The 25,918-nt window shown below is 42.7% G+C and overlaps 1 protein-coding gene across 1 annotated transcript; it reads left to right on the top strand.

Moving 5' to 3' along the window:
- Positions 1-1,755: 1,755 nt before the first annotated feature.
- si:ch211-236l14.4 (SITS-binding protein) lies at positions 1,756-25,918 on the top strand. The gene is made up of 10 exons (XM_031564360.2): positions 1,756-2,837; positions 4,265-4,436; positions 12,555-12,762; positions 13,031-13,181; positions 16,544-16,738; positions 17,166-17,434; positions 18,705-18,841; positions 19,724-19,845; positions 23,106-23,285; positions 23,590-25,918. Exons 1-10 carry the CDS (start codon positions 2,364-2,366, stop codon positions 23,764-23,766), a joined length of 2,085 nt encoding a protein of 694 aa, XP_031420220.1. The 5' UTR covers positions 1,756-2,363; the 3' UTR covers positions 23,767-25,918.

The raw sequence follows: 25,918 nt of genomic DNA, 5'->3' as shown, positions 1-25,918 counted from the left end.
TGTGCATCAGGTCAGATGGGAATGGCGTTCTTTTCGAACTATTGTGCGGGCCACATGCGCACTTTAGATCCTACCAATGGCCGCCTCCATGATGTCACGTGGGCCCCTTCTACACATGTTCAACTTTGACCCACGAACCTCAGCCAGAGTCTGTGAGCCAGAGCTACCTCTGAACTTGAATTTCACATGATGGCGTGATGATGGCGGTGCGTCTATTGTATGTCGATTTGAAAGTATGTGTTATTTCTGGAGTTCCTAAAATGCTTGATTTGTCCTCCTAGGCACCTTAAGTTTCAGAGAAGGGAAACTGTCTCCATCCGAGATGCTCAATTTAAGCCAGATGCAACTCCAAGCTATTCCAGGTTCTGTGCATGTCTCCTAGGACCCCCCCCCCCCGCCCTTTTTTTATTCGCTTCTAACTCCTAATCTGAGAGCTGCTCACACAGACATTTAGCCTGAGATAATTTTTGGTTGTTTTTATACATCCCCATTTTGGGTTCCTAGATAAGATTTTTATTATAGTCTATTCATTAAAAAGAGTATTACACTGTGCATTTATAGCATGAAGAGCACCACATTATACTACACCATTTTAAGTTCCTAGGTGCATCTGTTGAAGCAGTGCACATTGCAAGGACCAGAAGGATCCTTTCAGAGAAGTAAAGACCTTGTCTTTGTCATCGTTCTTGCAAACTTGACAATTAACACAAATATTAGAACTCTGTTTGTCCATAACTGTTTCTATGTCTTCATGCATTGGATGTGGTACATGCACCACAATGTGTGATTTATTTCCTGTTCTATACTTTCTATATGTGTGTCCTGCTATAAAACTCCTCTTCCCCGGTAGTTTACATTACTAGGGGTAGCACACACTTTTTGAACATCATCTTTCCATATTTGTCGAGTACTATGTCTGCAGCTCAATGACAGTGAAATTGTAAATGACAGTGACATTGTAAATAAATAGTCGCTTAACTGTCACCAAACAGTGGCATTAATCCAAACCGCAACAGGTGTGCATCAGGTCAGATGGGAATGGCGTTCTTTTCGAACTATTGTGCGGGCCACATGCGCACGACTGTTGACAGATTAAATATTTTAGATGGCGCTCCCGGTCATCCCCACACAATCCATTTATCTTCCAACCACCACGAACGGTTTCCCCATATTCCAACCGCTCTTTGACAGAAAAACAATTAGCTCAGCCTTGATGCAATACGGCCGGAAACTACTAAATTAAATCGATTTAAATCAACAAAACAATGAAAAACCACATGAACAGTACAATATGACATTATGACATTAAACAAATATAACTATCAAGTAGGTGCCAAACAAAATGCTGAACTTACAAAACCTTGACTGTAGGCTATAATCTTAATGGTGTAAACTTTATATTTATTTCATGTTAGTCATAGCCATTAGTTATACGGCCTCTCATGATAAAAAAGAAAAAACCCTACTAGTGCCCTTTAGGTAGTTACTTTCATACGCTCTATTCGGATCTATTTAGGATCTAGCCTAAGAAACGGGAATAGGTCATATATATTAATATATTTGATGTATTCAGTAAGCACAGATCTAAATTTCATTGCATTGTCTCCAAGGTGTCATTTCACAGATGTAGGCTATACATCATTTGCACTTTGGCACACTAGCTATGAGCGGGTGATACTCATGTTGCTCCTCAAACGTCCTGTTGAAAATGTATTTATTTCATATAAAAACTAAATTCGCAATGTCCTTATTCCGTTATCTTTCCGCTGTAGCGACATCCCTTTTTGTCAGGCTTGCCTGTCGGCTGGAGACGCAACAGAGGGCAGAGAGTTTGTGTGAGCTCCTCTCACTGCTCCGGCTATGGATGACTCTTCGTGTCCCCTTATCGCCCCAACCGGTGGGCAGGAAACCGCCAAGCTGTTGGTCTCTTCATTTCTCTCTCCTCTACCTTTCTGAAGAAGCAGTCTGGAGTTACGTCAGACCCCGGCCAAAAGTGCAGGGCAAGCACATAAGCGGCTAAGGAGCTATTCGTAGGCAGAGCTGCCAAACCCGGGTGAGAGCCTCAGCGCACTCCTCAGAGATTTCTGCTATCATTGCGTTAAGCGTTTGTGTTGCAGCATGTGGTAAGTCATCTGCTTTCTGCAAATATAAAACATTGGGGATCTTGGCAGTTCTTTTATTTCTTTACACCCATGACAGGTATTCGGCACAGGGTAAGTGCAACAGAAAAACTTATTGGACGTAAATAAACTTTTTTTTGGTCAACCTGACATGCAATGACATCATGGATCATTTAGAATTTGGTGCCTGGAGAAGTTGCGTGACCCTTTTTTGACTAGATTTCTCATTAATCTCAAGTCAACATGCCCCACACTCGAAATAGGAACCCCAGTCCTATCCCAGAGGTAACATGGGACACGGGCTTGAAAGAAATGAACGAGACTTGGAAGGGAGCAATTGCCTGCCTTGGAGTAGCAGTATTTTTTGTCATGACCATTGGGATCATTTATTGGCAAGTTGTCGATCAGCCCAACAAAAATTGGATCCTGAAGGGGAGTTTTAGCGGACTGATATGGGAGAGAAGAAGTCAAACTCTTGTGATCCAGACTCTGACGGAGGACAAGACGTTTGTGGAAATTGATGTGGGCAACGTGGGGAACCCCGACACGGAGGTCCCGTTTGTTCGGAACCTGTGTTGGCTCAACAAAACCGAGTTCTGTTACACCTGGGATTCGGTTGCAGACGTGAAAATATCACTGGATATACCTGATATGCTTCACCAAACAGAGTGCTACAGCATGAAATGGACCCCAATCCACTGTCACGTACACCTGAAGGTATGACACCGGTGTTTTACTATCAAACATGTCAGAGGAAGTGTGTGTGTCTTTTTTTTTTTTTTTTAACTAAGTAGCCTAAATAAATCAAATTTTGTCCAGTTTAGAGAACTTAAATTCTAGAAATATTATGAACGTATCAATTCCATTGGATTGTGCCTTTTGGCATTCATTTTCTAATATGCATGAATGATTAGATAGGCCTAATCGATTTATCTCCACATTCAACATAAATCTAGAATACCATGAAGTGCTACACCTATGTTATTTATACAACTTACCCAAATTTCATTGTTAATATTACAAAACATTTAGCAATTTGGTGCAAAATAGATTTTTTATTAAATATGTTCCCCACACAAAGGAAATCTTGACTGAAAAATAATTGAAGTAACACAGCATGTGTGGTAAGAGTAGCCTTTATGCTGTAGTTGATTTCTTGTTACCTTAGATTATTCATGGCTCTGTCTTCCTCAGAGGGTTCTTAAAGCAATGGCGGATGTTTTGAAAGTTTAATCTTTCCATTTAGTACATTCCCGAAATGACTCCCTGTCATGTGTTCCTCCAAATTCTCCCCTAAATCTTGTTGCTTTGGACGAAGTGTTTCACAGAAATTCCTAAATCCTATTAGTGCTCAGACGACTTGCACCTGCCTCCCCTCCGTGTCAGATGATAAGCCCTTGGACACATGCTGTGATATATTAATTATGGAAATAAACAGCGGTTGGGTTCATTTATGACAGAAGTGACAACCCCAGAGTCCTCACGCTTGATAGCCCGTAATTGCAGACCTCCCGTGTGTGTCCAGCCCACAGCAGATTGCATGTAGTCTGTGAAATATAGAAACATATACAGTAACACATTAGATACATTTCTGAACTCACACTTATTGCTTTGGTGGAGATCCAGAATTTTTTTCATATACACATTGTAGACATGATAATGAGCAGGAAATATGAGAAGTATTTGTCATTCTCTGGTGACAGTGTCTATGCGAATATACTTATCACACAATGGCCCTGTAGGAATTAGAATTGCTCTCACTATCGTGATGTTTCATAAGTGTGACACTGGGAAAAATGCATGGCAAAACCCAGAACTCCCTTAAAATACATTTGTTACACCTATAAATGTATGCCAATTCGTGCTGTTCAGGATCTTCACATTAGCATGAATTTAGACACATATTATTTTTAAGACAGGTACAGAATGTAACTGACTTGTAATTAATGCAGTACGAGTGCTCTTCATGTATCCCTGTGTTTAGAGTAATACCCCACACTGTATGCAAAACAGCACACATATGGCTGGTGCTTGTTTCTTCACAGTTGTTTTTGCATCTAACCTAATTCATTCAGTCATCTTTGTTTGTTTGTTTGTTTGTTTGTTTCACTCATTGTCTCTCTCTCTCTGTCCCCTTGCCCCAGGACTGTTTCTCCATGAGTAACGTGTCATGGTATGGGGGCGCAAGCGTCGTCATGCCCAGCTGGCCCATTAATGAGGCCAACATCTCCATGCAAGCCTTCGTCATGAGCGACCTGCGGGACAACCCCTTGGGCTATGGCTCCGTCCTTGAGCGCTACTTCCTGGGCTCCTCTGGTGAGAGGGCTTCTCACACGCTACCCCCCATAAAGACAGGGGATGCACCCCACGTGTCGTATGTGTATGTGTGTGTGTGTGTGTCCAGCCACCAACTCTGGTCCGACAAGCTTAGAAGAAGGCCTGCTACACACTCAAATATAGAGTAACTAAATCCTAAAGGTAGCCTACTGCTTATTAGTGCAGAGATTAAACAACAAAGGCCCAGGACACTACCTACCCTCCTAAATTAACTCGTTTGGATTCCACCATGATTGCCTTGTGTTGCTAAAAAAAACATAAACAAGCCAGAGCCATGGTGATTTTAATAACTTGTGAAGCTATTTTTGGGGGGTGTCTGGATGATTGTAATGGGGGTGGAGGGGCAGAGATTCCATGTGGATGTGGGTAAATGGTTAATGGGATTCATTGAGAGGGCATTATAATGACCCTTGGGACTCCAGACCTCCAGCCCTGCTATGGGAGACATGTGTGAGTGGGCAGCTGAACACCAAACCTGGCCAAAGCCCTGCATCAGGGGCCTGGGAGTGCTCTCAGGAGGACATGGGCATACGGATACACAACAACTTATACAGGCCTCTGCTCTACACTAAACACATTCTTGAGTTGGTCCATAGGTAAATAAAAACAGAAATCACACACACGCACACACACATGCACAAACACACACGCTTGCGCGCGCGCGCGCGCACACACACACACACACACACACACACACACATATTCTCTAAATAGTTTTCTAAACATTTTCCACATTTTGTCAAGAAGTAGAGGAGGTGCTTATTATTGTTCGTACACTGGCACTCACTGATACACCTTTATGCGTAGCTTCAGAGATTGTTTTTTTTTCTTCATTTTTTTTTTCACCTAATTATTCGCTATTTTGTAAGAACAATTTAGAACATAATATCCAGGGTCTCTAATGTACTGCTCTATTGCTAAAGAACTGTACATATGTGTGTGTGTGTGTGTGTGTGTGTGTAGTGTGTGCGAGTGCTTTAGTCCTCAGCTAAAAGGTGAAAGTGGTAATCTGTGTCCCAGACAGCTGTGGAGAATTACTGTAAATCAACAAAGGGGCACGGCATCAACCAAAGGACATAATTATCATCATGTGACCCAAACAAAGGCCTTTTATGATTTCCTAGACGATTGTGTGTGCGGTCCTCTTGGCACTGTTGTGTAATGCAAGGGTGGGCTGAACAGAGAGAAAGAGAGAGAAACAGTCGCATGACTTTAATCCTTTTGCCACCTTCCTCAAAGGCCAGTCTTAATTAGGCCGGAGCTCACAGCTCACAGGCTGCCCCACCCTCGCGGACACACACCATCATCTGATTGTCACAGTTTTGAAAGAAAGAACACTAAGCTCTCAGTGAAGGCCAACTGTTGCTTGTTGCTAGGTAACCACACATAGACAAAATACATATCTGTTGGATCTGACATGTTGGAGAGTAACAGGAATAATACTGTTGGCTTGGTGCCTGGCTGCGTTTTATAATTTCTTTTTTTTGTTAGTGGATGTTTATGTTTCTTTGTGTGATGTAAGTTGGCTTTAGTCATGTCATATCTGTGTGAGGTCACTCACTGAACATGCCCTGACATCAGGAATGTACATAAAATACACTGGAATCTAAAAAAGGCGCTTAGACTTCTGGTCCTTAAGCAGGTTAGTGGCTTGACGTCACTTCAGCTGCTTTCATGCCTTATACAACCCAAATCAAATTTCGCTTATCTACTTCGAGTCTGCAAGTTCCCCCTCCTGCTTCAGTCTCATGACGCAGAGGCACGTGGTGCACCTATCTGGATGCTGTCCTCGCCAACTCTCGAGTGTGAGAGTGTGACATTTGACACTGGCCACCGTGATGATGAGGAGAAGGGTTGGCTGTGGTGCTGGGGGTTGTGTGGAGGGGCTTGTCGTCCCCCCCCCCCAACCTGTATCTGACTGTGCGGAAGAACTGTAAGTGGCCGAGTGCAGATATTGGATATCGCAGAGGAGCAGGTTAGAGAATGAGCTGCCATCATTCAGACGCTGTGGATCCTCAGAGGCTCACTCCTATTTTTGTGATAAACGACCGCTGCCCTGCCCTGCCCTGCTGCGGGCTCCACTCACAGAACTTTAAGGGTTTTTCCCCCCCTCGTGATCGCTGAACAATTAAAATAGCCTCAATTTTTTTAATATCACATTTCTCTCTAGAACACTAGAATTATTTTTTTTTAAATATATCAAATCTTTTATTTTCTTATTTTCTTTTCTTATTACAGTCACTCATTTTTGGTGACGAATGGTCTCATATTTGAAAGACGACAACTCAGTTAGCCTAAATGTATACAAGATTTAAATTAATTAATTTACTGGCTTTACTGATCCAAACAACTGTCGCAATTAAGACAGCTGCAAACAGTGACTGAAGAAGAAGTACTCAACTGCTGTAAGCCTAATTCATCTATCGATTTATTTGATATTATTTCTCAGATACTACATCCTGTGAGATGAGGACCATTTTTGACCTTTGTTCTTTTTATGAACTCTGCTTAATTTTCTTAATTAACGTATTACACACATATAAAAATGCCAGTGAGGCAGGAAGTTATATTTATGCATATAGGTTATCAGTTCTAAAAGAAAAACGTGCTCTTTGAGTGCTGACATCTCTATATCTCTTATTAACGTTAACGACTCACAATGTATTGGCAATAAGCAAGATTCTCATTTAATGAAATTCTTTAGTACAATAAGTGTAATCACTTAGTATTTTCCATTTGCTATCTTATTTTAGCCATACAAAGCACACAATAAGTCTTTCCTAAAAAAGATGGATAGTTTGGCTCTCTCTGAAGTTCCCCTAGTTCAACTGCACAAATGAAGCCTTCGGAGAGACTCTGGTCTTTGTTGCTTTTATAGCGAGCTCTCACAGAAGATGCAGTGATTGGCGCGTTAAAGAAATCACCTGTCTACGACACAGCCTGGAAGCAGTTAAAGTGTTTTCCTGCCCTGATTTCAGACTCAGACGTTTTTTTTCTTTTCCCCAGCAGTCTTGGTGAAGAATGAGAAGAGGATTAGAGTTTGAAATTCATTCTGAGAGACAGGCGGGACAAACTGTAGCCTTTGTTCTACCTTTTCTCGTCCTGAGATTCCTTTGCTGGAGGCTGCAGGGTCACTGCACTGAAAAGCCTTCAGAGTTAGGGATGGGCCGTTTCTGAATCCCAGCTGGAAACTCTGTGGTGGCTTTTATTCGGACCCCTGTAGTGGTGACAACATGGATCATATGGTGGCCTGTGCTTTTTGCATTGAAGAGTCTATTTCATCAGTGGCCTTAAGAAATACGTTTCAGTTAAGCAATACTACTGCTTTTCATTTGAGATGCTGTTTGCACCCTGCTTCCTGCCCCATATGGTCAACTGGTCTTTCAGAGATACAGAATCGTCAGACATCTTCTTCGGGTGCACACTGGCCAATTTCTTTTAAAGAGCTGGCTTCTTGGTCTGTCCACCTCATCAGTTGCAAACATTTCTTCTTAGTTTCCATGACCGACCTCTCCTTTTCTCTGCTATGACACTCACACACTCAAAGGTCTCAACAATTGAGTGATTGAGGGGAGGCACCGCAGACTACACAGGAAGCTGCTTTGCCTCCTCAACCAACCCCTGCCAAGACTTCCCTGTCTGACCTACAGTGGAGAGTCCCTTAAGCCAGTGGAAACCTTACAGCATTCTTAGGGTCGGCCGTCTGACCCTTCACCTCCTAGAACAAAGAGGTCCTCAAAAAGCAGAAAAGCCTCCTGGAGCCTGCTTGCTCTGTCCGCCACGACTTTGATGTTTACTTCAATGGCTTTTGAGTGAGCAAGGGTCAAATTGTAGAAGTGGAAGCTTACCAAACATTCACATTTCCCCCCTTGAATTCAACCCCTCTTATTCAACCCCTCACCTCGTTTTCAGGGTTGGAGAGAAAATAGGAGATACCAATAGGTATTCATATTTTCTGTAAAGCGCGTGGAAAATATTTCAGGAAAGCTGGCAGTATTTCCTGAGGGGGAATTGTTCTAAAAATAAGAGGCAGACCAATCCTCCAACCACCCTCCATTACCTCCACCAACTCTCCATAGTTCAGCCCCCCCAGCCCTCATCCCCTTAAACTCCAGGGGAACCCAACGTGGCCATAACTCAAACCCTAAAACTCTTAAATTTCACCAAATGACAGTTATTGATTCCCTCCTCTGTAGAATTCCTGTGCGCTACATGCACATTGTGCGAGGCCCTCGGAACGTTTGAAAGTGCTGCTCCTAGGTAAATCTTTTTTTTTCTCTGCGAGCGCTTCGACTCACCACTATTTCGATACCCAAAAATAGAACTGTACGCCAGTCAGCGCACCATCTCACGCATGCATTCTAAGGCATTTCTTTTTCCACTCGTGTGTCTTTCGTACTCTTCCCCCTAGCTGCTGGAAAGGTTTTACCCGTCTTAATGTAAGCCTCTGGGAATCATGGGGAACATTTTAAAGTCTTAGATGTTGGCTAGACTTTTATTGGTAGTTGTAGTTATAGTACTTTTTTGTTTGTTTCTTATGTGTGGTGGCTTGACAGTGTCACAGTATTATATCTTAATAGTAATTTGAGTGGCAGAAGATGACACACAACTGAGGAAAACTGCCCCTTCCCTCTGCCCTTGGCACAGATCTTTATGTAGTCTGCAATCAGCCGTGGGATAGTGACTTAATATCTTGGGAAAGTCAGTGGTCGTGTAACATGTATTCCTTTGACATTATCCAACACTCTCACATGCTCATATTACCAATCCCTAACAGCCCCTTCTCTAACTCTGCAGCCCAATAAACTATGCTTTTCACATTCTTGAAAAAAAATGACTTTGCTCATTTAAAAAAAAAAAAAAAACGATTTTGCTCATGTAGTTGCAAGTGTAAATCTTAACATTCTACTTTAAAATACTGACAAGCAAACACACAACTGTTTTGTGATGACGTTGGAAACATCTCCATCTCTTTTTTTTTTGGTTCAGAAATACGTTTTGAAATGTTTAAACCCTAATCTTCTCAGTGTGGTTGTAAAAATCCCAGGCTGCCTCATACCCTCGTGCCCTGAGCTTGGAGAGCAAGACCTGGGAAATGAGGATGAGTGAGGGGAACCGGTGAGAGGCGAAATGAAAAACAGCATGTGGTACAAGTTAGACGGACAGTCCTGGGTGAGTCCTGGCGGAGGTGTGATCGACAGCTTCATAGGGTTTTGGAGGAGGGGGGCAGGCAGGCCGGGGGGTGGGTGGGGTGGGGATGTTAGTGAGTTGAGCATAAGGGGCTGGGGCTGGTGTGGCTTTGGCATGGCAGGGAAACCTGAGAGGGGGGAGGAATTCCTGGTAGGGCAGTTCCATCTGCGGACACCATTATCTGGCACGCATAATCTCATCTTTTCACATGGGATGTGGGGGACCCCGTAAATACGAAACAGAAGCAAGGTACTGCCCCACATATAGACATACACACAAACATACCCACACAAACACACACATTCACACATTCACACGCACACACGCACACACGCTCACACACTCACACACTCACACATACACATGCACACATGCCCACAGACGTACAAACATGGACACACAAACACACATTCACATGTATGTGCAAGTCTACCCCTTGTTGACTCCTGTGCAGAGAGAGGACTTGGAGGGTCTGTTGAGGGACACTATCCCTATTTGTCCGATCAGATCAGAGATAACACAGTTTTTACATATGGGAGCTCTTAACTCTACCATATTATTTATAGATGTGGCCTTAAAAAGAGTTTCATGTGGTACGGGTTTCCTAGTGTGGTTTAGCTATAGCTGTTACGGGTTGCAATCGACTTCTCTGCGCTCCAAGATACATGCAGTTTAAACAGTTGCCTGCGGTTTTATTCTGGTTTGTTATAACAATAAGAAGGCCTCAGCACTGGCATTGTCTCCTTGTTTGTGCACTCTAGGTTACTGGGCTCCTGATGAGCTTAACATCCGACATTTTCGAAGCCTGTGAGACTTCAACTTGAATGTATTAATGTAATGCATTCGTCTCACAGTTGGCAGTGTGTAAATTAATGAGTGAGTGTGTGTGAAATATATGTAAAGAAATGGAAATAAAGTAGAGGTTGGTATTTAACACAGCCTGTGAGAGGACTGGCTTTAAATCAAAGCTCTGTTTTGGAAAGTCCACACCAAAGCAGAGTGATAAGACAGGGGCTATTAATAAATGATGGTCCTCCCCAGTGGCCTATAGGTGGACATAAGCTCAGGGTCTGCTACCCCTATAGAGCGAGAGAGGGATAGAGAGAGAGAGAGGGAAAGAGAGAGAACATATTGCTTCTCTTCCTCTCACCACTCAGAGATGTGCTGAGTGGACACAGAGAATCCTTTCCAGCCTTTCTCCAATCCTTTCCTTCCATCTGTATCTCTCCATCATTCTCTCTCTCGCTCTCTCTCTCTCCTTCATTCTCTCTCTCTCTCTCACCCGTTAACTATTTCGTCATTCCTCATATACTTTTTCTCCATCTCACTCTCTCTCCTTCTATCTCCATCGCTGCATGTGAGTGAGTGTATGTGTATGTGTATGTGTGTGTGTTTGCGTGTGTGTGTGTGTGTGTGTGTGTGTGTGTGTGTGTGTGTGTGTGTGTGTGTGTGTGTGTGTGTGTGTGTCACTGCTGAAGAATGTGCTGGGGTCTCTCTCACCAGGGGGCTCTACTGGTGTGTGCATGAGCTGGGGAACTCTGACCACGTGCTGTGGTCCTCCTCATGTTGACATCAAACAGCTCTTAACATCTCCTAGTTTGTCTTCTTCTTCTTATCTCTCTTTTGTAGAGAAAAAGGGGGGAAGGATGACAGACGTGGTTAAAAAATACATTTCCGAATAGAACACTGCAATAATGAAAGGCCTGCCTTTGTTGTTGTGCTGTTGTAGAGGACAGCTGTCACATAACACCAGAAGAAACCATACGAAGAAAGTTTCAGATAATTTACAAGTATCAATGCAGCAATGTAAAAATACTCCATTAGTATAAGCAGCTAAATATTAAAGTACAAGTACTGGTTTGGTCCCTCTGACTGACATATATATGTGACATCATGCGATTATTAATACTGAAGCATCGACGTGTAGGCAGCATGTTACTGTTGGAGCTGCTGTAGGTGCAGCTAGTTTGAACTACAGTGCTTTATATACCATTTTATGTACAGGGACACAAGATACATTTGCGGGGTCATGAGATGATTAATGAGAGAGGAAAGAGGAAAAAACTCTCTAATCTTTGATTTTTGGTGAGATATTGGATAATTTGAACATTTATTGATGAAATGGAAAAATCGGGAAGCTTTTTCGGGAAGCTGTTAACAACTCTGAGATATCTGAAATGTGGCCCCAGCTACACACAAGACTACAAAAACCAAACAGGTTGGAAATCACTGGTTTAATCTTTAACAGTGTGTCAAAAGCTTATTATATTATCCGTTGTGTAAAATCTTCATCTTTAAAGTAACTAGTAACTAATATGGTAAAATCAATGTAGTGGAGCTAAGTACAGTATTTCCCTCTGAGATGTAGTGGAGTGGAAGTATACAGTAGCATAACATGGAAATACTACCTCAAAATTGTACATAAGACTGGACTGACCTGATATCAGTGAGGTTACATCAATATTGAAATTCCTGACGTCTAATTGTGCATTCTGTCTATGCACACATATTTTTTTTACATTATGACCCAAGTTTTTTTGTTATCTTTTAGTTTGTAGTCATTGCTATTTTACTGCCTGCTCAAAACACTGCTGCATCCATATATTACCTCCCTGTCGACTATGAGTGACATGACTCTTATCGAACCTAAACCTGAATGGCATCTTTACACATCCATCTGTGTTTGTGTGCATCCTGAATGACAAAGCAAATTTGTCGTCATTCAGCATTTCTTTGCACTTATCCCTCAATTTTTGACTTGCAGAATTCAGTGGTCAGTGTGTGTGTTGATACAGTGGCTGATGGCTAGACAGTGTTGATTGCGTTGTATTTGTGTATTTTGTGTGTTGTTCCATGTGTTCTATGTACACATCTTTACACATCCGTCTGTGTTTGTGTGCATCCTAGGTGTGGCGGTGATGGTGGCTCCGCAGGTCCCCCTACTGGTGGGGGTGGAGAGCAGACAGCAGTTCTGCCTGCAGAGCGGCTCCAGCCTGGAGAGGCCCCCGCTGCAGTACACAGTATGTGTGGGAGAAAACCTCAGAGACCTCCACCAGGAGGTGGCGCCGCAGCGGAGCTTGCCCACCCGAGAGCTGCCTAGCCTGGGCATCTTACGGTGAGAGTGGGGCTAGACATTACTGGAGTGGTCAGCTGAAACACAAGAAATGTGCTATTATTAGTGTACAAGTGAAGTAAGAGATGAGCCAGGAAAGTAGTAGGCAAGTAGTAAGTAAAATGCTCTCTCTCTCTCTCTGTCTCTCTCTCTCTCTGTCTCTCTCCCTCTCTCTGCCTCGCTCTCTCACACACACACACCCACAAACACACAAACACACACACACACACACGCACACACGCACACACACACACACACACTGTCTTTCCAGGCAAACGTTCTGGAAGTTTCTCCCCGATGAAGAGTCAGGGTTGACGGTGGAGCGGGAGCTGAGGACCTTCTCCAATCGTCTGAAGAGGCACCACCTTGGGGAGGGGGTCATCAGCCTCAATGAACATTCCACGTCCCTCCTCGTCAACATGGTGGGTGCTGCTCCCCTTATCTCAAACTGCTCATAGAGAAAGAGAGAGAGGGGGAATGAGTGTGTGTGTGTGTGTGTGTGTCTGTGTGTGAGTGAGTGAGAGACAGAGAGAGAGGCGAGAGAGTTTTAAGTTGCAGATAGTCATATCACAGAGGGTTGATGGACTTGCACAACTAGAGCTGTGGGAATTCTTGTGAGTGTGTGTGTGCGTGCGTGTGCATGTGCGTGTGTGTGCGTGTGTGTGCGTGTGTGTGTGTGTGTGTGTCCATGCGTGCGCATAAGCGTGTGTCATCACAAGTCTTCCCAAATCAATCTGCTCGTGTAAGAGGTGAAATGTTACTCCTTTAAAAGAGCATTGAGTATTTGAAAGATCATGTGCATGTCTGTTAAAAAAAAGAGAAAGAGACAGAGATAGTGAGAGAGATCGAGAGCGAAACAGAGAGAGACAGAGATAATGAGAGAGATCGAGAGCGAGACAGAGAGAGACAGAGATAGTGAGAGAGATCGAGAGTGAGACAGAGAGAGACAGAGATAGTGAGAGAGATCGAGAGCGAGACAGAGAGAGACAGAGATAGTGAGAGAGATCGAGAGCGAGACAGAGAGAGACAGAGATAGTGAGAGAGATCGAGAGCGAGACAGAGAGAGACAGAGATAGTGAGAGAGATCGAGAGCGAGACAGAGAGAGACAGAGATAGTGAGAGAGATCGAGAGCGAGACAGAGAGAGACAGAGATAGTGAGAGAGATCGAGATCGAGACAGAGAGAGAGATGTACGCTGACTGGGGTGGTGAGAGGCTCTGGAGACTCTGACCTTCAGTGTGGTTGTGGAGTGGCTGCTCTCGAAGCTGATTAATCTTTGGCCGTCAGTGGGACGGGTCCCCACACCTGTCCTGCCCAGGGCTATCAGCTGCCACCCCTATACCCCAGGGGCTGATGGGAGAGGAAGGGCCTCTGGGAGCTGGGGCTGAGCCATGCTCACTCTCTCTCTCTCACACACACACACACGCACTCTCTCTCTCTCTGTCTCTCTCCCTCACTTAGATCTCAAACAAGCACACACATACACATTCTCTCTCAAGCATACACTCACACACACACACTCTCTCTCTGTCTCTCTCTCTCACTTATATATCAAACAAGCACACAAACACACACACACACACAGACAAACAAACACACACACACACACACACACACACACACACACACACACATGTACAGACTGTACTGTACAGCAGAATGATCATAATCTGTGTCGCATGACTAGGTTTAAAAATGGTTGAATTAGTAAGATCTGGATTAGTGCTTGTGAATGGCCCATGCTGTGGTTTATACCTTTAGAGTGTGTTTTGCAGACTATCCTATACAATTGCTATCGTTTCTTACCTGTAGTATCCATACGTAGTGTACCCAATCAACAGTGTACATTCATTTAGTATATTTTTCTCTCTGTTTTATTTGGCGGTAGGCTGTATTCTCTCAACACAGAGACATTGCCAGAGCCACTATGAGGAGTTTTCAATCGTTAAACTTTGATACAGTCTGAGAGTTTTCTGTGGGGATTATTTTGGATCTTGTGTGCCTACGTGAAAAGTATCCCACTGTAAATGCAGCTGGGGTGTAATGTGGACAGTAAAGGTTTGTGCTGAGCAGTGGTTGTCTTACGGTAATAAGATGGCGGATGAATGGCATGGATTGTTGGCTGACCGATGCATCTGTGGGTCAAAGAGACAGCGGGATACTGAGAGACTGAGTGTGTGAGAAATAGAACGAGAGGCTGACAGAGGTGGATGCGGGTGTAGGAGGAGGTGCATAATGAAAGAGAGTGAGAAAAAGGGAAAAAATGAGAGAGAAGAGAGAGAAAGAAGCACAGAAAGAGGGAGAGACAGACATACCAAGAAGCAGTGAGACACATTCAGGGTTCTTAAGTGGACCTAGCTGCAGTTTGGGCTGAATGGGCTGCAGTCCAACACTAACCACCTATCGGACACTACAGTAATTCCCCCCCCCCCCCCCCCATCCACCCCCCACTGCTTGGCTCCGTGAGAAAGATCAGTGGCAGCACACTGTAAAAAGGGAGAGGCTGGCAGGGCCACAGCTCATGGTGTTTTGAGGCTTGTGGAGTTTCATGAAAAAAGGGAGAAAAATGGTTATTTGGACATTTGTGAAGGAAAGCTATGAGTTCAGTTTTTCCTTTTTTCCCTCTCATAGATTGGTGGTAACTTACTTATATTTCTACGTAATGGTGGACACACACAGTTATAACAGTGGTGCAGTGTGTGTGTGTCTGTGTGTATGCGCATGTGAATATGTTTGTGGGGTATCAGATGATGGTCCATCTGTCTTGTTCTAAGAGCAAGGAAGGCATAAGCAATAAGGTTGAGGGACACAGATCTTGTGTTCCAGGGGGATATACCTCTTCTCTGATGAACTACAGATCCAAACCAGATTGGCTCAGATGCCGAGAACAAATTCTTCACACCACATTCCAGTGACTGAATGTCTCGAGATATTTATTTATTTATTTAATTTACAAGTCATATTGTCTGTCGTGAAGTGAGTTTCCTCTCTAGTTTCCATATTAGCGCGCATAACACCAGTCACAATCTGGAACAACAACTTGGCTTGAATGGCCTTTCAGTTATAAATACGCTTGCCAGATTTCTCTGTTCATTACTAGACTCACACTTTATTGTACAGTGGTGTGCATAGCTAACCAAAATAGAATTAGACAATAAATCTGTACAAGCATAGATAAAGTGGAAAAGACATTGTGCTGGGCTTTCCAAAGGTAATACGTCTGAGCCAAAGAGTACAACAGGGCCGACTTGGAGTAAAAACACCGCCAGACACTGAACTATTACTTGAAATCCCCATGTTAAAAATATACTGTGGAATATACAGCGTGGAATTAAGTTACTGCTTCTGTGTCTGTGCTGAACGTGTCTAATATTTCATGCATAGGATTATCCCTGTTCATACTGTAGGTCACCCTCCCTATAACTACAGTGCTGGTGTAAGATGATCAAGGTTTCCTCATCAACATCTGCCTTTTAGGTTGCCAGCATATGTCACTCATTTGTAGAGTGATGTTTGTTCCTCTAGTAAAATAGAGATTTAAGACCAAATGTATTTCTCACACATGGGCCAGTTCCTCTGGTCATAAGCACAGACTCTGAAATGGAAACAAGAACTCTTTAACTCTTTCACAACGTTTGCACAAAAAGGGGCGAAGTCTCCATATGATTCAGGTCCCGCTATGCATTACAACCGCTTTGACTACTGGTGTGAAGTGCTTGCTGTCACATGGTAACCCCCCTTTTCCCACAGCTGAGGTTGTGTTGTGCTTGGACCCCCCCCACAGGACCACGACTACCTCTACAGCAAGAGAGGCATGTCGAAGAGGCAGAGCAGGGACCTCGCTTTCGTCAAGCTTCTGAACATTTCCGTCACGCTGTCACCGCTGCTGAGGGTGGACACGCGACAGTTCCAGAGCTCCATGCGGGACGGCACAGAGGCCTTCTGGCTCAGCAGGCCCTCCTCTTCACAGGGCAGACCGGTGAGAACACGCCACCTCCTCCTGCTCCTTGCACTTCAGCTCATGGCACCTCCTCACTGCTCCTCCGTTTAATTGCTTAGAAACAAGATATTTACTTATAAAATATTTTCACATTTGAAATATGGAGAAACACTAGAGTAAGTTTGATATATGTCTGCTCCTCCTCCTGCTCCTCACACTGCAGACTACTAATGTATTTAATATTCTGAAAACAAGAGATTTATTTCTAAAATATAAAGTATTGGGATATGAATAGAATATTACCTTAGATGGAAAGGAAGATGTGTTAGATTATTTAATATATATATATATATATATATATATATATATATATAAAAATATAAATAATACAAATATATAGTCTTGCATATAGACAGACAGACAGACAGACAGACAGACTCTCATTCCCTCCTGCCTCCTTCTTCAGGTGCCCCTGCTGATGCAGTGGAAGGGGAAGTACTGCGTCAAGCTGAACCTCAGCAACCCTGAGGCAGTGAACTGGTTCCTGGAGCGAGTTAGCGTCCTGCAGGCCCACCTGGGCATGGAGTACGTCATCCTGGAGGGGGGCGAGGGGAGCCTGTTCGAGGAGCAGGCCCCCCAGTACACACAGGCACTCTCTGGGGACGAGTACGTCCAGCAGCTGGTGGAGCTGGCCGGGAGGATAGGGGACACCACCATAGTGACCTCAGGGACAAGGTGAGGGTGCTGCTGATTGACGATGACCTCAGAGCCATCAGCTTTAGGATAACATCATCTCAGTAAAAGGTCATTAAGAAACAGAAAAAGGGACTCTCTGTTGCTTTTCAAGAATATATGCAAACCAACTAGACAATCAATACGTTACAGGGCCACATTTTACGACAATATAATTTTATATATACGCTTTTTATCTGATGCTTTTTGACAGTTATTGTAAAACTTTGTAAATATAGAAACATTTCCATATTCTTGTTGCGAATTAGGATCCCCCCATATCCATTAAGGATGAAAGCATGCATATTACATCATTGTTTTTACGAATCTAGATTAGGTTTGTCACAGTTTATCTTATTTATTATCTGTCATCATTTCAGCGAATTACTTTGGTGGGCTGTAAAAGTGTTAAAGTACTTACGGCAGTAAGACCAATAGTACCAATCCCTTTTGAACTTCTTTTTTTACCCACCTGTAGTTGTGAGTCTATCCAGAGACATTGTTGCAGTAAGGGGCAAAGTCAGCTAATGCCCCTCGCATTAAATGTCCCACAAACTCAGCATGCATGCTAATACCAGTCTGGTCAGGCTTATATATCTTTGTGCTATTGGAGGGTCTAAGCTTGCTGTCACAGTGGTATTACAGGTTCAGCCAAGGCATGGTATGTTCTTTGTATGACGAGGACATGCTGATGGTCCGCTTGTCTGTGTCTATGTGTGTGTTTCTGTATGTCTGTGTTTCTGTATGTACAATATATGCATGTACGTGTGTTTGTGTGTGTTTGTGTGTTTGTGTGTGTGTGTGTGTGTGTGTGTGTGTGCGTGTGTGCGCTGAATATATTGTTATTGTGGAATTGATGGGCCATGTTTGTTGATCTGGGAACATACTGTACATAGGAAATAATGTTCATAGAGGTGTTGCATGTGTATGTGTGTACTGTATGAAATAATGTACATAGAGATGATGCGTGTGTATGTGTGTACTGTATGAAATAATGTGCATAAAAATGTTGCATGTGTATGTTTGTACTGTATGAAATAATATGCATAGCGATATTGCGTGTGTATGTGTGTACTGTATGAAATAATGTGCAGAGATGTTGCATGTGTATGTGTGTACTGTATGAAATAATGTGCATATAGATGTTGCATGTGTATGTGTGTACTGTATGTACATCAAGTTTGGCAGATTAGCAGACATCTATGTGTATTGCGGACATAATGAAAGCTAAGCTGCGGGCACAGAATCCAGCTGAACTCTGTGACCTCTGCAGGTCCAGTCACAAGCCGCACTTCATTCAGATGGCTCCGCTGCAGTCAGACTGGAGCTACGCGGGAATCAAGGGCATAATTCCGGCCCTGCTGCACCACAGCCTGCTCGGATACAACTTCGTCATTCCCGACGCAGTAGGTAATAAGAATAAGCTGCCGCTCTTCAGAACATCTTTAGCAAACCACTAAGAATGTCCTCCCTCCCTCCTGTCTTAAAATGGCCTGTCAACTGTTGTTGTGTGTTTTATCATTACGAGGGCAAACATGATCGTTTATGATGGAAAAAAAGGCTGAGGCCAAAAAATCTCTTTCAATCTTATCAGTTTTTGGAGCTGGAGTTTGTGGACTAGCTATTTTTAGAGAGTCCAGATGATTCTGATTTCGACAAAGAGTGGAATAGCTCTGTTTTGCCGTTTGTATCCCCAGCATCAAATGTTACGCTCTGTGTTGTTTTTTAATTGTAAATGGAGAGAATTTTGTTAGGAGTGAATCTTATATTGGGGGTTTGATGCCTCCAAGATGTGCAAAGCTAAGGTATGTTTGGCTTTTGGCAAGTGCAGAGTATCCTTAAATACTCTGAATTCTTGATCCAGAGTACAATAGGCATAGTGGACATGCCCCTCACCCAGGGCACTGAATACCCTCTCTTCCAACATTTCATGCACAATGTTTTAAGGCCTAGTTGGGTGGGCAGGCACTTCATATTGACATAGTTGCTTTTGCAGAATTTTTGAAGATCCAAAGCATTTTGTTTCCTGAATTCATTCAAAGGGTTCAGCCGGGCTTAGCCTCGTTGGCACTTAAACCAGCAGTATTACTTAAACCTCTAAGTTCTTGCACAAGTTCCTCCAGATCTTAACTGGTTTTTTTTGTGTGTAAAATGCCATCTCATCTTCGCTGTCTTGACCCCCCACAAGTTCATCCAGATCTTAACTGTTTTTTTTCTGTGTAAAATGCCATATCTCACCTTCACTGTCTTGACCCCTCTCACCTTCACTGTCTTGACCCCCCCTCGCTGTAGGAGGCTCCCTATGGGAAGAGCTGGTCACCGATGAGGAGCTGTTTGTGCGCTGGCTGGAGATTGTGGCCTTTCTCCCAGTCATTTCCTTCCAGATCCCGCCATGGGACTTTGGGGAGGACTGGGTGAGTTCTAAATCCATTGCGATGCCTAGTAGACAATATCAGCATCAATGAGCCGAATCCCTGGTTTGAGTCTCTTCCTATATGGCTTCTCTTTCTCCCATTTGCTTGCATTCCTTTCTCAGTGTTCTCTCAGTCATTTTTCTTTTTCAGCCAGACTCTCTCACATTCATCATTCGTTAATATACAGTTCAGTTCCCTTGCACTTTATAAGATGCAGCTCACACAAGAACAAAACCCTTTTAAAAAAAAGTACCAGTATTTTTAAAAGTACTGAGCACCCACTGGATATGTGGTCCGTGAAGGCCCAGAAGTGTCTGCTCGCTTCATAGAGATGAACACTGCTACGGCTGCTGTAACTCACCTCACCAGTGGGAATGGGAGACTGTGGAGAATGTTTGTGGTACTAACTCAGGTGTCTGAATAAACAGGCGAGGCACAGGCCAGAGCAGGTTTGTGTTATGAGTTGCTGTCAGAGGCGGAGCAGGCTTCACCCTCCTCTGGTGCAGGACAGGGACAGGGTCTTCATCTCAAGCCACATGGGGGACCAGAGACACGCCAAAGACAAACAGAAACTATAAGTTGCATTACTGCTGGTTGATGGTATCTGTTCCTCATTGATATGTTTAACGGCTTGGTGCCTTGGTTGGATTTCAGGGGAAGCTTCAGGGGAAGCTTCTTCTCTTTCTTGTGTGTATGTGTGTGTGTGTGTGTGTGTGTGTGTGTGTGTGTGTGTGTGTGTGTGTGAGAGAGAGAGAGAGATACAGAGAGAGAGAGAGAGAGACAGAGAGAGAGAGAGAGAGATTATGTTTGTGGGTGTTGGGTGAGGGGTGGGGGTGGACTGTTTTCCTTGCTTTAAGGAAGTAAACCTTGGCGCCATCCCAACATCACCTGTGGTTAAGCATTCATCTGTTGTGCATTAGCGTCTTTTTTTAAATTTACGACCTTCAATCACAGCTATCATGAAAACCACTTCAGCCGGAATGATAATGAATTGAAGGATAAGCCTCACAAAATGAGAAAAATCATTTTATTATGGGCAATTAAACTTTTGAATTTATGGGGAGATATGGTGAAGAGGGCCATTCATATTCTCCTCTGCTGAGGAAGGTAAATAGATCAGATATGAAACTAATGAGGCAAACGTTATAAATAAGGAACCCGTCCAGTGGTGGTGCTTTGTGTGTTTTTACTTACTAAGTGCCAAGATGCTGTTCCATCTTTTTTCATAAGAAAACAGCCATATTTCATGTGTTCTGGTTACATTTGAAACTCAAAACCAGTATCTCAGTTGGTTAAATCATGACAAAAAGCACTGAGGCACCTACCTTTGCTTTATGTGTGGGTCTACATGAGTATGTACATGTGTGTATATGTCTGAGGCTATTTGAGTTGGCTGAATTGGAGATTGGTCCATGTGTGTATGTGACACCCATCAGAGACTGTTAAATCAATGACGGAGTTGGGCCTAAATAGGAATATAACCCAGCACGGTAACCACAAGCCTGTTTTCCCCATTTAAGACAAAGTCGAACTCAGGGCTACAGTTCAAAATTCATTTCAAGAGATGTTTTTCTCCTCCTCAAAATACTTTTTTTATGAATGTGGTTTGACTGGGTTTCCGTCGCCAGTGGCTGGGTAGGATGTGAACTCAAGGATGTGACCCTTCGTGGAATGTGAGAGACACTCCACAAAAGGAGTGGATGTACGTAGTGTCAAACCACAGGTTCAAATATGCACATTCCCTTTCTACATCTGCAGGACAAATTTTCCATCAAAACATCGTGCCACGGTCACTCTCAGACCTACTCCATATTTCTCACCTTTTAGAAGCCTGCTTAGTCCATACCGGAGCGACCGCAAAGCACACTGTTGATTTAGAACTTGAACAACACAAATGATAGGCAATTAGATCAGGTCAGTCAGGTCAGTCCTGGTCGCCTTCAGGACAGCGTGTCCAAACACTCTCCTCATGCTCACGTAGTCTCAAAATAGGCCGATTAACTGCCCTCAGTCCGGGTCCCTGAGGCTAACCTTGCATCAAGGCTTCTCTGTTTCTGTTCCGTGCTGACTCACCTGCCAAACCACTTGCCACTTCTGGTTCTTACCATTTATACGACCTCTTCAAATTGTAGGCCTTCATAAACAGAGCCTGCTGTGTCAAAAAACAAAATGTCAGATTGATTCACATTCTTAATCACGTTGACATTTTTAGTCTAATCGCAGGCTATGACTGTATCCTCCTCATTTAATGTATGTGTGTTTATATGTATGCTCTCACATTGTGTAGAAATAGAACCAGGGGCATCGCTAGGCCTATTATAGGCCTATTACATACCCTACATGTGCTTCACTTAATTAAATCTATTTGTATTTCGAAAGCTATCAGTTATTTTTTGTAATTCAAAAGCCAATCTAGTGGGAAAGCTACTGTTGCCATGGCTCGTGCAACACGCTCTGCAAGAAGTAGGAGCCCTAACCGCTATAGATTACTCTTTGCTTATAACTGATAGCATCACCAAACTGCAACCCACTCTGCCATTACAGTTATTTAACATTATCTTACTTTCCACTGAAATAGTAAGTAGGCCTACTTGAAGTAAAATATCTACCGGAAAAAAAAAGTGCAGATGTATTCAACGTTTCCAGCCAGCTCTCATTTTCAGTTGTTAATTAGGCTATGGTGAAAGACAAGTTACACTGCATGATAATAGTTTAATGTAGGCTGCAGTTGACATGATGTTTGTAAGTAAAAAAGGGTAGCAAGAATAATGGTCAAATTGCATACTTTGCCTTCTTGCTTCCTAAGTTCTACTGTATCTCAGGCCATTGACATTTTAGCAGGAGCCTATTTTCTTATTTTAAACATCTCTGAACAGAACTGATGTCGTGCAGTAATAGTAGTGATTGTAACAAATGTGGTTGAACATGTGGCTTATTGCTATATAACAAAATAGTAATGTCAACGAGCAATTTGCCAGCAATTTCACAGGTGCTGACTACCATACAAATAAATTGTTGCATGGTTAACCAGTAAAACAGTTTTGATAGTTAATCAGTACGAAAGTGAATTAGTGGAATGAGGAATGGTAAGGGGACATTAAACAGCTGATTGATTTTAACAGCTAGAGTGCCTCAGCATCAAATGCCTCAGCAGGTTACCTCAGCTTAAATTTTGAAATGTTCTTTTTAGCCCGTTCCCAAGTGACATAGCAATCTTATGCTGCTACATTCCTCCTTCTGCGGTCCTTCTCTGTCCCTAGACCCTGAACCTCACCAGGTTCTATGTATCAAAGCACCAGGACTTAGTAGTTCCCCTCATAATGAAGTATGCCGAGGTGTGGCAGAGCAGCGGAGACCCAATCTATAGACCCCTCTGGTGGATGAGTCCAGATGACCAGGTCACCTTCACTGTGGATGACCAGTTCCTGATTGGGGATGAGGTACTGTTTTCAAATACAGATGCGGTCAAAAAAATGATTAATGATCAATTACATTTTGAACATTTGTTTACATTCTAAACCCTTATTATTTTTTTCTCATTTAATTTATATACTTTCTACAACAGCAACTTCTTCCAACACCAGCTTAAATACTATAAGCATACAATATACATGTTTCTGTTGTCAAGCTATGCATTTAGTGTCTGATTTCATGTGATCTGCATTACAGTTGCATGGTGAATGGCTGTAAAATGCATTTGGGTTTTTGATTTTTCCTTTTTTTTGTTTGTTCTTGTACTCTCAGATTCTTGTGGCACCAGTGACAGAGAAAGGGGCAACGCACAGAGACATTTACCTCCCAGGCACCGACTGTCAGTGGCAGGACATGAACAACGCTAAAGTGTTTGACGGAGGCACGATGCTGTACAACTACGCGGTCGCACTGGATGAAGTGGCCATTTTCTTACGCAGAAACTCTTGAGGCCAAGTCACCTAACTTACTTACATTGCTGCCATTTAAAAGAAAAATCATCGTGCTGATCTTACATTGCACTTTCATCAAAGACCAGTACCCTCATCTCAAGACGAGATCTTGAGACTAGATCGAATATCATTTTTATATTTGCACTTTACAAAAGAAACAATTTCTGTTTTCTCATGGTTGTCGTCCTGTCTCCGATCACCGCCATTTGTTTGTCCTCATTCGGGCTCTCCTGCTCTTTTTACGTTCTTTCAGTGTCAACGAGTTCTGTGCGTTTACATTTGATTCATTTTTACAGCCTTTTAAAAAGTTACCTTTTTTTATGGAGTCCAGAATAGCCCTTTATTTGCTTACAAACACTATGAATTTCTGAAGACCAAACAAAGATTGAAAGACTGCTACATCATCTCTGCTGAGAGGAAGCCTTCAATGATAGAAAGTGTGAGCAAGTCCTGGACAAAGCTCAAATTCATGTCACTGACTGGTTGAAGGCTTTTTACTTGAACTCTGATGGCTAATTTGCCAATGTTTTGTAAATGTACCTCAATCTAGGTTTATGAATGCCTTTTTATGTGAAATCTTGTCTCTGTCAACGATCACCACTGTCCATAAGAAATGCTGCCTTAAAAGCACTTATTGTTTAAAGAATAATTTACAACAGTAATGTACAGATGACTACATAGGAAAAGGACAAGGTCACGGGAAGCTTGAATAACACTTACTGTAGGATGCTTGCTCAAGTCTGAACCTCACTGCCACTCCTAGAAGTATGCTACACAAACGTCTGTTTATCACATCTGTCCTGCCCAATCTAAATTCACACTCAAATATTTATCAGTATAAACTGGTATTGTCTGTTCATTTTAGATATCTTCTGTGTCCATCTTCCAGCCATGTGATCTAATGAGGTAAATGACTGGAAGTCAGAAATGTGATTTTAGCAAGATAGTCTTGCAAAACTGGACTGGACGAAGTGATGTCAAAGAAGAAGAGAGCGGTGTAGCAAACAGAGGTATTTTCCTTGCCTCTTAGTACTGACTTGAATACTGTGAGGTACTTTTATGTCTGACCTAAAATAACCTAGTGGTGTGAATAACAATACCTTATAAACCAACCTTCATTTGTATTATTATTGGCAAAACTCGAAAACTTACCCCAGCTCTGTTGAAAGCCAATGTAAGCTACCTAAAATCATATACAAGATGACCACAAACTACCCAGAGAAAAGCAACAGAGTAAAATCCTGACCCGACAGGCGTATAGTCAGTGAGTGAGTCAGGGGCCTCTCCTCTGCTGCTGAAGCCTGTAGTGCTTACGTGACTCTTGAGTGTCCTAGGTATACCTCATTAATTCAACTAGCTGTAGGTCTGGAGAGACAGCGGCCTAGGAGAGAACAGAAGAAGGTTCTCCACACAGAACAAGAACCCAGACCATAACAGTTAGCTTGCAGACTTAAAACAAGGACTTAACTAGTAATGGTACTAACCTTTTAGAACACTGTGTGTTTTTAGTAGAACAGGCTGTCTGTCTTCTGTAGTTATCCTAGTCTCTCAGATTGCACAAGGGTTGTTTCATGAAAGGAACATGTTGATAGATAAACCAATTGCATTTTAATATAATAATGATAATGAGTGTGATTATGATGAAAAGAAACATAACGAGATGATTAACTTTTATGTGTGTCCATCTGGGACCTCTGACTTAAAATAGTTCATGTTTACTGTTGTTTTCTGGACACTCAGGTCTCACCTATTAAATGAGAAATGTCTTAGCGAGGCCCTGGATTGCATACACTTTAATGTCTTAAACCACTTCTATATGTGAACGTGATGTTTAAACGTTAAGCAAAAAAAGAAAAAAAAGAGAAAAAGAATACTATCTGTGATTACCGGACACCTGTCAACAGGAGTTATTTTTTTTCTTTAATGCTTTTATTTTAGGTTCACATAAATGAAATGACATTAAAAAACAGTTTTTAATTATTCCCTTCTCAATATCAGCAGACTTCATGCTATTTTGTGCTTTTGTACATATATATGTCATGTATATATATTTTTTTTTCAAACACTTTGCCATTAAATGTTGTGTTGTTCCACTGTAAATCAGAGAAATGAGATTGACAATATGCAATAAAGTTTACATTTTTCCCTAA

This window comes from Clupea harengus, chromosome 3, assembly GCF_900700415.2.
Source record: "Clupea harengus chromosome 3, Ch_v2.0.2, whole genome shotgun sequence".
Lineage (NCBI taxonomy): Eukaryota > Metazoa > Chordata > Actinopteri > Clupeiformes > Clupeidae > Clupea > Clupea harengus.
The sequence above is the reverse complement of the archived record's forward strand: the minus strand, read 5'-3'. Positions and strand labels throughout refer to the sequence as shown.